This window comes from Equus przewalskii, chromosome 4 (genome assembly GCF_037783145.1).
Source record: "Equus przewalskii isolate Varuska chromosome 4, EquPr2, whole genome shotgun sequence".
Classification (NCBI taxonomy): domain Eukaryota; kingdom Metazoa; phylum Chordata; class Mammalia; order Perissodactyla; family Equidae; genus Equus; species Equus przewalskii.
In genome coordinates this window covers 38,141,401-38,154,421 of record NC_091834.1, presented here as the reverse complement: position 1 = coordinate 38,154,421, position 13,021 = coordinate 38,141,401, and the positions used below count along the sequence as shown (strand labels likewise).

Here is a 13,021-nt window from a genome sequence, read left to right as displayed (position 1 = left end):
TGGAATGGGGGATAGAGGGGGTCAGTAAGAAACTAATTCTCTTCCTAAAACCTAGGTTGAAATGTTTTCCTTAATTTAATCAGACAGACAGTATTTATTTTTATATCTCTGTGAAATAAAGCTTGCTTTATAAACAGGCTAACTTTTAAAATTCTTGTTAGTCCTGCTCAAGCGTCATTTCCTGAAAGGACTCTTGGGACCATTAATTCAATGGAACTTTAAGGTATGTTATATGAAAAGAGCTTCCTTGGTCAAATAAGTCTGGGAAATACTGGGTCAGGGAAAATCACACAGGTATTTTCCTCCTCCTATGCCATCCTAACCTTGCTAAAATTCTTCCTCAGAGAAATAATGTGTCATGAACTTTCCTTTTTCTTCTTCTGCATAACTCAGTTAATTCAATTCAATCTCTTTCTTCTTTTTCCTTTATTATTTTAATGTAAGATTTGATATATACAAGAGCATATGTCACATATATGTAAGTCATAAAGTATAGTAAAAATAAATAAGCATTCATGAATCCATGGCACAAATCAGAGCACTGCCAACACACTGAATGACTTCTGTGGCCCTCACCCTCTCTTAATTCCTTGCTTCACCCAAAGGAAACTACCGTCTTAAATTTTGTCTATATTTTGCCTTCTTTTTCACTATATAGTTTTGTCATACGTATATGCATGCTTAGATAATGTATTGTTTAGTGTTGTTGGCTTTCCCTCCAACTTTTAATTTTGAAAAATTTCAAACTTACAACAAAGTTGACAAAATTATAATAAACACCGAAACACCCTTTCCCAATTGTTAACATTTTCTACACTAGCTTCATGTCTCTCTTTGCACACACATATACAGTTTTTCTTTTTTGCTGAACCACATGAAAGTACATTGCAGACATCCTAATATTTCATCCTTAAAAACTTAGGCATGTATCAACAGTTTATGAGATATAGTCTCTCTCATACATCTTTCGGACTTCGTATTTTTTGCTGTTGTTAAATTTAATTTCTGCGACTAAACTAGGTATGTATAAAATGGTATCTTGCTATGGCCTTAATGTGCCTTTCCTTCATTACGAATGAGGTTAAACATCTTTCAGATTTACACTGGGATTTATGCTTCCTCTTCTGTGAAATGCCTGGTCATGCCTTTCCTGTTTTCCATTGGTTTGTCTTTCTTATTAATTTGTGATTCCTTATCTCTCTTGGATGTAAGAGAGGTATCTTCTCTGGTTTATAGCTTGTCTTTTTTCTTTAAGGTATTTATTTTATTTTATTTTTTTAAAGATTAGCATCTGAGCTAACATCTGTTGCCAATCTTTCTCTTTTTCTTTTCTTCTCCCCACAGGCCCCCAGTACATAACATAGTTGTATATTCTAGTTGTAGGTCCTTCTGGCTGTGCTACGTGGGACCCTACCTCAGCATGGCCTGATGAGTGGTGCCGTGTCCGTGCCCAGGATCTGAATGGGCAAAAGCCTGGCCCACCGAAGCCGAATGCACGAACTTAACCACTCGGCCACAAGGCTGGCTCCCTTAAAGTATCTTTTAATGAACAAATACTCAATCTTAAGGTATGTGAATTTATCCATCTTTTATTTTACAGTTAGCACTTATTGTTTCCCAAGTAAGAAATTTTTCCCCACTTGAAGTAATGAAGATATTCTCCTACTTTTTTTTCCCTAAAGGTTTCAAAGGTTTGGCTTCACATTTAAGTCTAAATTCATCTAGAAATGATTTTACTTGATGGTGTAAGGCAGGAGCCCAATTTCACATTTTTCCATATATATAACCAATTGCCTCACCATGATTAATTGGATAGACCCTCCTTTCCCCAGAGATCTTCAATGGCATATCTGTTACTTACTAAGTCTTTGTATATGCATGTGTCTATTTTAGAGCTTTATATTCTGTTCCATTGGTTTGTCCAGCTCTACTAATACCATGCTGTCTTAATTACTACAGAGGTAAAGTAAGTTTTGATATCAGAGAACAAGCCCTTTCCACCTTGGTCTTCAAATCTTTCATGGTTATGCTTTGTCCACTGCTCTTCCATACAAAATTTAGAAATCACTTGGTAAAGTTCCACAACAAATCCTGTTAGGATTTTATTTGAATTATGTTGAACCTATAGATCAATTTGAGAATAACTGACATCTTTACAATATCGTGTCTTCCCATTCCAGAATATAGTACAAATCTTCCACTTAATTATATCATTTTAAATCGTCTTTGAATAAAATTTTATGATTTTTCTGCATACAGATGTTCCACATTTGCTAGGTTTATTCCTATGTACTACAGGCATACCTCAGAGATACTGTAGGTTTGGTTCCAGACCACTGCAATCAAGCTAATGTGGTAATAAAGTGAGTGACATGAATTTTTTGGTTTCCCAGTGCATATAAAAATTATGTTTACACTATGGTCGATTAAGTATGCAACAGCACTATGTCTAAAAACCAACACACATACCTTAATTAAAAAATATTTTATTGCTAAAAAATGCTAACTACCACCAGAGCCTTCAGTGAGTTGTAATCTTTTTGCTGGTGAAAGTCTTGCAAAAAATGCAATATCTGCGAAGCGTGATAACGAGAAGCGCAATAAAACAAGGTATGCCTGTATATGATTTTTGTTACTATTGCACACAGTATATTTTAAATGTTCTTGAACTCTATATTCCTGGCACGTCGATATGCAATTAATTTTTAACAGCTTTATTGAGTAACTACGATTAATTTTTGTATGTTCATCTTATGGTTAGCTATCTTGTTAAAATTTTTATTATATCTAGTAAATTTTCTATAGGCTCTTTGGGGTTTTCTACGTAGATAACTGTATCATATGAAATCTTGAGTTTATCTCTGTCCAATCCTTACATCTTTAAATTATCTTTCTTTGGCTAAGAACCTCTAATACAAAGTTGAATAGAAGCAGCAAAAATGGATATCCTCATCTTCCTGAGGTTAATGGAAATGTGTCTAACATTTCACCATTAAGACCACTTACTGTAAATTTCTAGAATTTTTAACAGGTTAAGTTAGAATATAAAGAAACTTACCTAATAGAGAAAGAATGATACCAATTCTCTGATATTGTTAGGACTTGCTTAATGGCCCAATATGTGGTCAAAAAAAGGTTCCATGGGTGCTTTGAAGAAATATATTCTCTGATTTTTCAGTGTATTCTTTAAGTATTGAGCTATAAGTTTGTAAAATCAGCATATTAATAATCTATATGTAGTCTATAAGAGTAAACTCTATGTTTACTAATTTTATTTGCTTCTTCTATCATTAGTTGTATAAGCAGTGTGCAATTCTCCCACTATGAATGAGAATTTGTCAACTTCTCACTGTAATCATATTAATTTTTGCTTTATATATTTTAAAGGCTAGTTTATTAAATGCCTACAAGTTTAAAATCTTCTTAGTGATCTGAACCTTTTATCATTAAAAAAATCTGTAGCCCTAATAATGTTTTTTGCCTTAAAATCTATTTAGTCTTATATTAATATGACTTATCTTTCTTTAATGAGTATTTGTCTGGTAAATCTTTTCTCATTTTTAATTAAAACTGTCCCATATCCTTTTGTTTTAGGTATGTCTTTTTAAGCAGCAGAAAGTTCTTTTCAAAACCAAACTGAAAATGTGTTTAGCTGACAAACTTAGACTACTTGCACTTATTTTGATTATAAATATTTCTATCATTTTACTTTTTTTTTGTTTTGAGGAAGATTAGCCCTGAGCTAACATCTGTTGCTAATCCTCCTCTTTTTTTGCTGAGGAAGACTGGCCCTGACCTAACATCCATGCCCATCTTCCTCTACTTTATACGTGGGACGCCTGCCACAGCATGGCTTGCCAAGCAGTGCCATGTCTGCACCCAGGATCCAAACTGGTGAACCCCGGGCTACCAAAGCAGAACGTGTGAACTTAACCACTGTGCCACTGGGCTGGCCCCTCATTTTACTTTTTGATTTCTAGATCCCTTATATATACATAGATTTTTTTCGTATACATATTATATAAACACTGATTTCTACATGTCTATATAAATGTTTTTGTATACACACACACATATGTATGTACATGTGTGTAGGCGTATGTATGTGTTTGCATGTGTATGTATATATGTGTGTCTGTATAAAACATATATTTGACATTAGATGAGTTTGGTTTTAATTATTTTCTTCTTCTGGTTTGGAATTTACACATCTTAATTCTATCCTTTTGGTTTTTGCCCTTGAAGTTTTACTATGTATCTCTGACTTAAGGTCTAAAGTAAGATAATACCTCAAGGAGTAAAGAGGACAATCAAATACTTTGTGATCATCTTCCTCTGACTATATGCTATTACTGGCCAGTTCTTTAGTAGTGTCTTTTTATAAAATGCAAAAAGACATTATTATTTTATACAGATACTGTTTAGATGTACACACATCTTTACTATTTTCTTTAACCATAGCTTGCTATATTTCAGATCATTTTTTTCTGAATTATTTCTCTCCTTCCTGAAGTTTGTCCTTTAGAAACTCCTTTAGTATAAATCTATGTGGCAGTAAACCTATAGTTTGCGTTTACCTGAAAATGTCCCATATTTCAAGAAGAGAGAAATCTGTATGCTAGGTATCCAAATCTAGGGTGAAACTTACTTTCTCTCAGAGCTTTAAAGGTATTACTCTACTTCCAATACTAAGTCCTCTGGTTTCCAATATTACTATTGAGAAATACGCTCGCCTAAAGCTTAGTTTTCTGCATACAGGACATTGCAGCTATTAGCATCTGTCTTTGGGGCAACCCAAATCTCTACTGTGTGCCTACTGTTATTGTTCTCATTTCTGGTTTTGCTTCATAGTTTGTTCCTTTTTTGGGGAGTGTCTCCCATTTCCTGAAAGTCTAGAAATACATCAACAAGTATATTTTTAATCTAGGATCTAGCTGGTTTGAGGTAGAAGGGGCCCCCAGAGTATCTAGCTTGCCCTTTGGCTGGAAGCAACAGAAACAGGTTTCTTTACTGTAAGACTTCTCAAGTTTTTAATATCCTAGCCTAAATTAAAACCATCTAAGAGGGGATATGATCTCCAGCTCTGCCAAACTTATTTGACCAGAGCTTTGCACAGAACTAGTCATCCACAAAACATAATTTGAAAAAAGCCTGGCTCTAAAGCTTCTTTTAAAAAATTTGCCTCAATACAGAAAAGAAACAAATTCAGACAATGAATTATCTTTGATACTCCTATTCCACCTAAATAAACCCATAACAAGACTAAAAAAAAAAAACCCCAAAACGATTAATCAGTTTTTAAAATATTCCAGGCCATGTCAGGCACAAGACATGTATTTAAAAAGTAATGATGATTATGCATAATCTCTATCCTCAAGGTGTTGAGAGACAAGAGAAATAAGTAAAATAGAATTTAGCAAATGCTCCACTAGCAATGTGAACTAAACAGTTTCTCAATAACTGTCTCTTTAAGACCGTGACAGAAGCTGGCCCAGAGGCGCAGTGGTTAATTTCACATATTCCCACTTCAGCGGCCCAGGGTTCACCAGTTCGGATCCTGGGTGTGGACATGCAACTGCTTGGCAAGCCATCCTGGGGTAGGCATCCCACATATAAAGTAGAGGAAGATAGGCATGGATGTTAGCTCAGGGCCAGTCTTCCTCAGCAAAAAGAGGATTGGCAGCAGATGTTAGCTCAGGGCTAACCGGCCTCAAAAAAAAAAAAACTGTGACAAAGCGTCTTTGTTCCTTTTTAAAATGTCTATAAATGTAAATGCATCCTTTTTCTTAATTGTGGGATAACAGGGCACCTCTAGAAAATAAAAGTTGGAAATTTAGCTGTTATAATTAGGGCTCAAAAACAATGTACCATATTGTACCTACTTTTGGTTGTAGACTAAACCATTGTAGTTTTTTTCAACTAACTGTTGCCAATTCCATTATTCCAATTTTCAGACAGTCACACTATTCTAAGGCTAAATATTAAAACTATTTCTCTGAAATCAGAAATCTCTCTACTTTTTAAAAATTTACTAAAGTTTTTTACTTTAAACTGTGATGATCTCATGTCATCAAATAGTTCCAACTCTTCTGTATAATTCTGTGTAGATAAATACAAATGGAAAATACATTTATACATATCAAGTAAAAGGAAAAGTTGACTTTGTCTTTTTCTATTATTCGTCTTTAAAATCTATACTAGCCTTTCCCAGTGGACAAAATCTCTAATAGCCTATGGACTCATCTCACAAACAATAATTCCTAAGAATTCAGTATCCAGTACCATTATCACTACGTGACTAGCTACTTAGCAGTGAAGTCCCTAATTTTTCAACTCCTTTTCACAGGGCAAGTTGATGTGTACAGGCAGATTTTCATCACAAATTCATGTGCTATTTCCCCTACAATTCTGAACTTTCTTGTACTTTACTATTCTCTCTTTGTCATTCCCCACTACTTGTCATGCAGCTGAAGACAGATTAGAACCTTGGATCACTTAAAAATGTATAAACACAAGGATATGATGAGACAATTCATAAAAAAAAAAACTAACAAATTAATTAAGAGACTTATAGAGAGATGTTCATTATTGTTAGTTTCCAAAGATATATTTTTAAAATGAGAAATTTTCTAATAAAAAGAGCAGAAATGTGTTGCATTGTCGTTTTCAATATCTAGCATGATTGCCCAGTGCCAGCAAGGCTGCAAAAAAATTATGCTCTACGCACCTTGCTAATTACAGTGTAAATTGAAACAGTTTAGCAATATAATCAATAATTTTTGAAGTGTTTATATTCTAACTTAATATTTGCATTGTAGAGATTCCATCGGAAGGAAATAATTTTACAAAGCAAAGTTTTCACACAAGATGTAATTGGAAATGTCCTTTTTAAATTGCAAAATAAAAAAATTAGAAAACTACAAAAAGTTAAGAAAAAGGAGGATTATATAAAATTACATTATATCCACTCAATAATACAGTGCCATTAGGAAAACACTTAACGTTGATTATATAATAATACAGTGAATTATGATAAGTGGTGGGGAAAGAAGACATAAAATTGTACATGCTAAAAGATTACAAGTATGTTTAAAAAAAGAGACTGAAAAAAATGATGATAAAATATTAAAAGGAGGATAAGGGATATTTTCTCTCTGTTTTCTTTCTAAGGAATTTTTAAAAAGTTTTCCATGGAAAGAATTTATTAGCTCTGAAAACTAAAAGTTTAAGTTAATAAAAAGCTTACCAATACCTTACCCACCACTTCTTTTTCGTATGTTCCTCATAATGGCAAACCATCCCTTTTTTCCCTTGGCCTTTTCCAAAATCAAAGTAAAACTTTCAGTTCCTTTTGTGAATGAGAAGAGGCAGATTCCCCCTATGACTTTTCAGTTGGTTAACTTCTAAAACAATACCCTAATGAAGAGAATAAACAAATTTTACCTTATTTCCTTCTTCTTTGAATTGTGGATTAATTATTTTTACAAAAGAATAAAACAATTGACGAATTCTGGAATCTCCAATAAATGCAATATGTTTATCTACAAGGCAGTTCTTTGCTTCACTGAAATCAACAAAGAAACGTTAATTAAAATAAGTAAAATTGGCATATTGGTATTTCAAAGCACAGAGAAAGTAGTACAGGATTGTTATACATAGTTATGTTGCTTTAGAAAGAGATGGTCAGGCTTGTTTAACCTACCAGTCTGTGTATAATCAACTAACTCTCAATAATAACAGCCCTCATTTATTAAGTGTTAAAGATGTAATCTAACCATATTTAAGTGCTTTATGTCCATTATCTCAGAATAACCCCATGAGGCAGCTATCCAAGTTCCAAAGCAAAATCCCTTCACTCACAGGCCGAGTTCTCTCACCTGACATAACGCAGCTTGGCCAAAGCTCCTTCCCTAATGCTTTTTTTTGGACTCACTCCAACCCCTACCCTCCGTCAGCAGTTCTCTACCATCATACAGAGAAGAAGTACCGCATAGTACATTCTTTGCTTCACCAACTCCTTTTCTCTAGATATTAAGACCCATCCTAGAAAACAAACAACAAAATGAAGAAAGCTTACCTGATTTTGTATTTATGCATCATACAACTGTGAGGTTGCCAAACTTTCTCTCCAAGAAATCTGCCACTTGAGAGAAGGTATTCACATGAATCATTGCCTGTAACAAACACAACAGTGTTGCAAACAATACTTTAAATGCTTTATATGTTGGCTGTCTGACTTCATGTAAACTCTTTGAGATAAGAGAGTACAAAATTTTCCATGTTTCACTATACCTTCTAGGTACATATTACTCATCCATGAGAAGCATAGTAAATATCAATGTATTAATATTTAAGAGGGTAAGAGCCACTAATGACAGATACTTCATCTTAGAGAGACTGCTAACTCCTAAATGCTACATTCACTGCTTTGGCAGTTCCTTCTGCTTCAGGTTTTCTTTCTAGGGACATCATCTCAATCTCAAACTAGCCTTTACATCTGTTTATCACTTCCACTTCTAGTTGGAAAAGAAAAGTTTAAGGGATAAAGAAGAAGACTTTGGAAACGACTTCCTAATCAAGTATTTTAATACATAGTGTATTATCATATCTGGAAACCTAGTAAATATTGAAATATTTTATAAACCTACTCCCTGATTTTCACAATTTCCCTGTGAGAAAGTATGCTATCCTTATTCTGTAAATGCGCCAACAGAGAAAAAGGCTTATTCAAGAACCTCTTTATGGGGCTGGCCCCATGGCGAGGCGGTTAAGTTCGTGTGCTCCACTTGGGCGACCCGAGGTTTCGCCAGTTCGAATCCTGGGCACAGACATGGCACTGCTTATCAGGCCATGCCGAGGTGGCATCCCACATGCCACAACTAGAAGGACCCACAACTAAAAATACACAACTATGTCCCGGGGGGCTTCAGGGAGAAAAAGGGAAAAAAAAAAGAACCTCTTTAAAAATTTAATAAAATTTCATCCTTTTACAATCTTACAAAAATAAACTTAAAACTATGCTATCCACAAGGTGGCTGAAGATACACATGATCAGTATCAGTAACAAATGCAGATTTCACGGTCATTCAGCCTCTCTCTTGATATCTCTTGCCTTCTTTTAGGATAACCAACCAACTCTTCTCAGTTTGGTTGGGACTGTCATAGTTTTAGAGAAAGTTCCACATCTGGGAAACCCCTTGGTCTGTGTAAACTGGGACAGGTGGTCACCCTATGTCCTTTTGCCATTTTACTATACATTCACTTTAATGACTGAAGGAGCTAAAAAGGGGTTGGAGGCATTAAAAAAGTTCCAACATGTCAAATGGATGAAGGAAAAATAGAATGTTTATAGATTAATCATGAGGTTATAATAAAATGTATGTATTATTTAATCTAATCTCTAGTTCTTTGTTAACAGTCAACACCAAGCTCTATTTGTTTTACAAATAGTTAAGGTCAGGATAGGGAGTCTGGTAAGAGGGATACCACAGAACAAAAATGGTACTGAACCATTCAGGGTGGGGATAGGGAATACCCAAAGATATTTAAAGTAGAAGAACACATCTCTTCTCAATCCAGTTATCCATGTATCTGGCCAACATACAGATAAAAGGTGATACAAATGCAAGAAAGGGATGCATAAACAATGAAACTGTTGGTACTTCAGTGTCATAAATTACAAAATAAAAGAGGAAGGAAAAGTGAAAATACTGCATTATTGTATTGGTGGTATAGGGAAGGAAGACATATCCTCTACCCTTTGGGTCCTTCTGGCTGGGCTACTAATTAAATTCACATGAGACAGAATAACAGGAGAAAATCATACAAAGCTTTATAACATGTATACACGGGAGACACTCAGGAAAACTGAGCTACTCGCCAAAATAGCAGAGGCTCTCATCTTACATACCATCTTCAGCTAAAGACAAAGGAGGATGTTGGGGGTAGTGGTTTGGGATTTCAAAGGAGAGGAAGGCAATTCACATGGAAACGGAAAAGCAGATGTTTGGTAAATAGAACTTTGATAAGAGTGGACTTAGCGGGGCCAGCCCCATGGCTAAGTGGTTAAGTTCATGTGCCCCACTTCAGTGGCCCAGGGTTTCGCCAGTTTGGATCCTCAGCACGGACCTAGCACCACTCATCAGGCCATGCTGAGGCAGTGTCCCACATAGGAGAACCAGAAGGACCTACAACTAGAATACACAACTATATACTGGCAGGCTTTGGGGAGAAGAAAAAAGAAGGAAAAAAAAAGAAGAAGACTGTCAACAGATGTTAGCTCAGGTGCCAATCTTAGCAAGGATCCTCCCAGTCTACCGGATACCCAGAGTTAACTATGCTGATGGCCTGCCCTGGAGACAGGCCTTTATCTTAAATTTCCTTTAGGGAGTTAGGGGAAGGTCAAAGTTTCTTTCAAAATCTTTTGTTCTTAAAAATAATCAAGCCAAAGAGACACATTTTGAGGTGGCCAATTCTGATCCCCCACAGCAGAAAACTAGATAAGGAAAGCAGAATATCAATTATTAATTTTTTGCAATTATATATGTAGCCTGTGCAGGGTTTTTGTATTTCAAAGATTTTTAAATAACATCTCCGTAAGGAAACTATAAATAATCAGTTCTTAATTCTTCCAATTATTAAAAACTAATTCTAGTCCTAAAAAACAAAATTAAGCTACATAAATAACCAAGGAAGAGTACAGAAAGGCCTATAGGAACACACAATTAAGTTATTTTCCTAAAAACAGCACTCCTGCTACATTCTTTTATAGTGGCTATAGAGTAAAATCCTATTAAAAATCTAGTAAATGTTTAAATTAGAATGATAATTCCATACTTATTGCATTTCTACCTCTTTAAATACATCTATTAAGCAAAGTAAAAAGTTAGTAACATCTATTTTCTTAAAATAAGAAGTTGGAAATAACTAGGTATCAATTCTATAAAGTTTTTTTCCCTTTTCTTTCTTCTTTCTCTCTTCCTCTTTTTTTTTGTTGTTATTTTATTTTGGTTTTTAAATAGAAGTCTAAACAGAAACATACCTTGATCAATCTTCAGTGTGTAGGATTATGTAATTTGTTAACCATCTGTAAGCGTTATCAACACCATTTTGTGGAGATAGAAGTACCGTACTAACATCTTAAAATAACCAGTGTTTCCTATACCAGAAAATGTCTCTAAAAATGCAAAGTTTTTCTTTCTCTCCTCAATACTACTATTCACACATAGTTCAGCTAGTGGAAAACAATAGCTCTAATGTGATGAACCCATATTAGAAAAACCCCATAGCAAAACAGATTTGAAACTGTGACCAACCAAAAGACACTATAAACACAGTATTTTAGAGACTGTTGATCTTTCCAGGGAAGAAATTCTTAATTTGCTAATGAATGCTAGTTGATGATGACTCTTTTTAATCTATTTTATGATGTGAAGCTTTTTTTATAATCCTTGAATCTGAAATTAATAGTCTCTGTATCATATCAGTGAAGGTCCAGTCAGAAGACAGAAACTATCCCAGCTATCTTAATGGAGAGAATCTAATGTAAAGAATTATTAGAAAAGTAATAGAACTGCTAACTAGACAACTGAAAATACAAGAAGGGACTGGCTTTTTTATATTTGTCAGAAAAATAATAAAGATAGTAGTAATAATAAATACTATTACAATCTGATTAAAAATAAATTACCTTGATCTAGAAAAGAAAACTCCACAAAATTCCATAGTGTAAAACAAGTTCTCTTTTCTTGGGAAGAAAATATTTTTTGGGTCAAATCACTAAATGTAAATCTAGATGTTAAAATAAGTCAATGTGCCACATTTTTAATATGTATACTAACTATACGTAAATATCTGCTGGCATATATTTTCCTTTCAAAATTTACCCAAAAAAACTGCAAACAAAAGAAAACAAAGCCTCAGTCATTATTTTCAATTGCCTAGTATAATTTTGATAGCTACTTTAATACAACCAGCATGAGACAAAAGTTGTCAAATGCTCACATAAATCAAGCTAGGAACACAAGTTTTGAAAAAAAAAGCAACTAAAGAGAGAGAATTATCTACTTCAGCTATCTCCAATACTAAGATTATCTAGATGAATGGCTGTCTTCCTCTTCACCCTGTTATCTTAAGCATAAGCATTCTGGTTTGTCAATCTAAAGTCTCAGGTTTTTATGTGTGATTTTTCTATAACAGAAAGATACTAAAAGTAAACAAAATAAGCCAAAAGAGAGGTTAAAAAAAAAGTGAAAAACAAAATGTAACAACTAAAGAAAACATCTGAGGTGCTAAATAAACTGTAGCTTCCATTTTCCTTTGGATAGCATACCTCTGGCGCACTGCACCTTTAGACTGAATCATCCTCCCAAAGCTGTGTGTGTTTTACTACCAAGCATGAAAACACCACAACATAGTGTTTACAATATGACCTGTGGAATATTTTGTCTGCCTAAAATTCAGCAAGTTATACTCTAATCTGTTCTGAAAAATCACGACTTAAATTTTCTGTCGACAGCTAGGAGTTCCTCATTAAAGTGGTGTCATATAGATCAGGATCTTTCGAGCAGTCAAAGAAAGCAAAGGCTAAGAGACCTAGAGCTGCTTCTTTGCTTTAATTTCTGAGGCTTCAAAGTCACTTTTCTCCAAAACATGTAATAATATTTAATATTTGCATTAAATATGCTAGTGATAGAAAGGAATTAGATTTCAACAAATTTAAGGCATTTGAAGTAAGTTAACTTTACCAATTAAAAATTAAAATGTATCCAGATTGGCACTACCCTAAAGGTTATAGATACTGATCTCTTGTCACAGAAATGATATTTTTGATCTGTAATCACAATATTAATGGACACTTTATGATTCAGTAATGTTTGAGATTGATAAAATTTAGAAAAAATACAGTTAAAAGAATAATTTTTAAAATGTCATTCTACTATATTATGTGAAAATAATATTAACAGTGCAAAAAGACTCCACCTTACTTTCTAAAGTTGAGATCAGAACATGATATTAGAAC

At 34.1% G+C, this 13,021-nt stretch overlaps 1 protein-coding gene across 4 annotated transcripts in view; it reads right to left on the bottom strand.

The window, feature by feature from the left end:
• The window catches only part of CASD1 (CAS1 domain containing 1), a 45,760-nt gene that overhangs the window by 28,846 nt on the left and 3,893 nt on the right, over positions 1-13,021 (bottom strand). For 3 of the 4 annotated variants that reach the window (XR_545503.2, XM_070615664.1, XM_070615665.1), the window contains exons 2-3: positions 8,078-8,174; positions 7,444-7,564 (exon numbers count right to left, since the gene is read on the bottom strand). Coding sequence is in view for 2 of the 4 variants with exons in the window: in XM_070615664.1 (XP_070471765.1) it covers positions 7,444-7,564; positions 8,078-8,174 (218 nt within the window). In the remaining 2 variants the exon portion in view is untranslated. Of the gene's footprint in view, positions 1-3,058; positions 3,089-7,443; positions 7,565-8,077; positions 8,175-13,021 lie in introns of those variants that run through there. The other variant, XM_008524257.2, reaches the window with a different exon arrangement.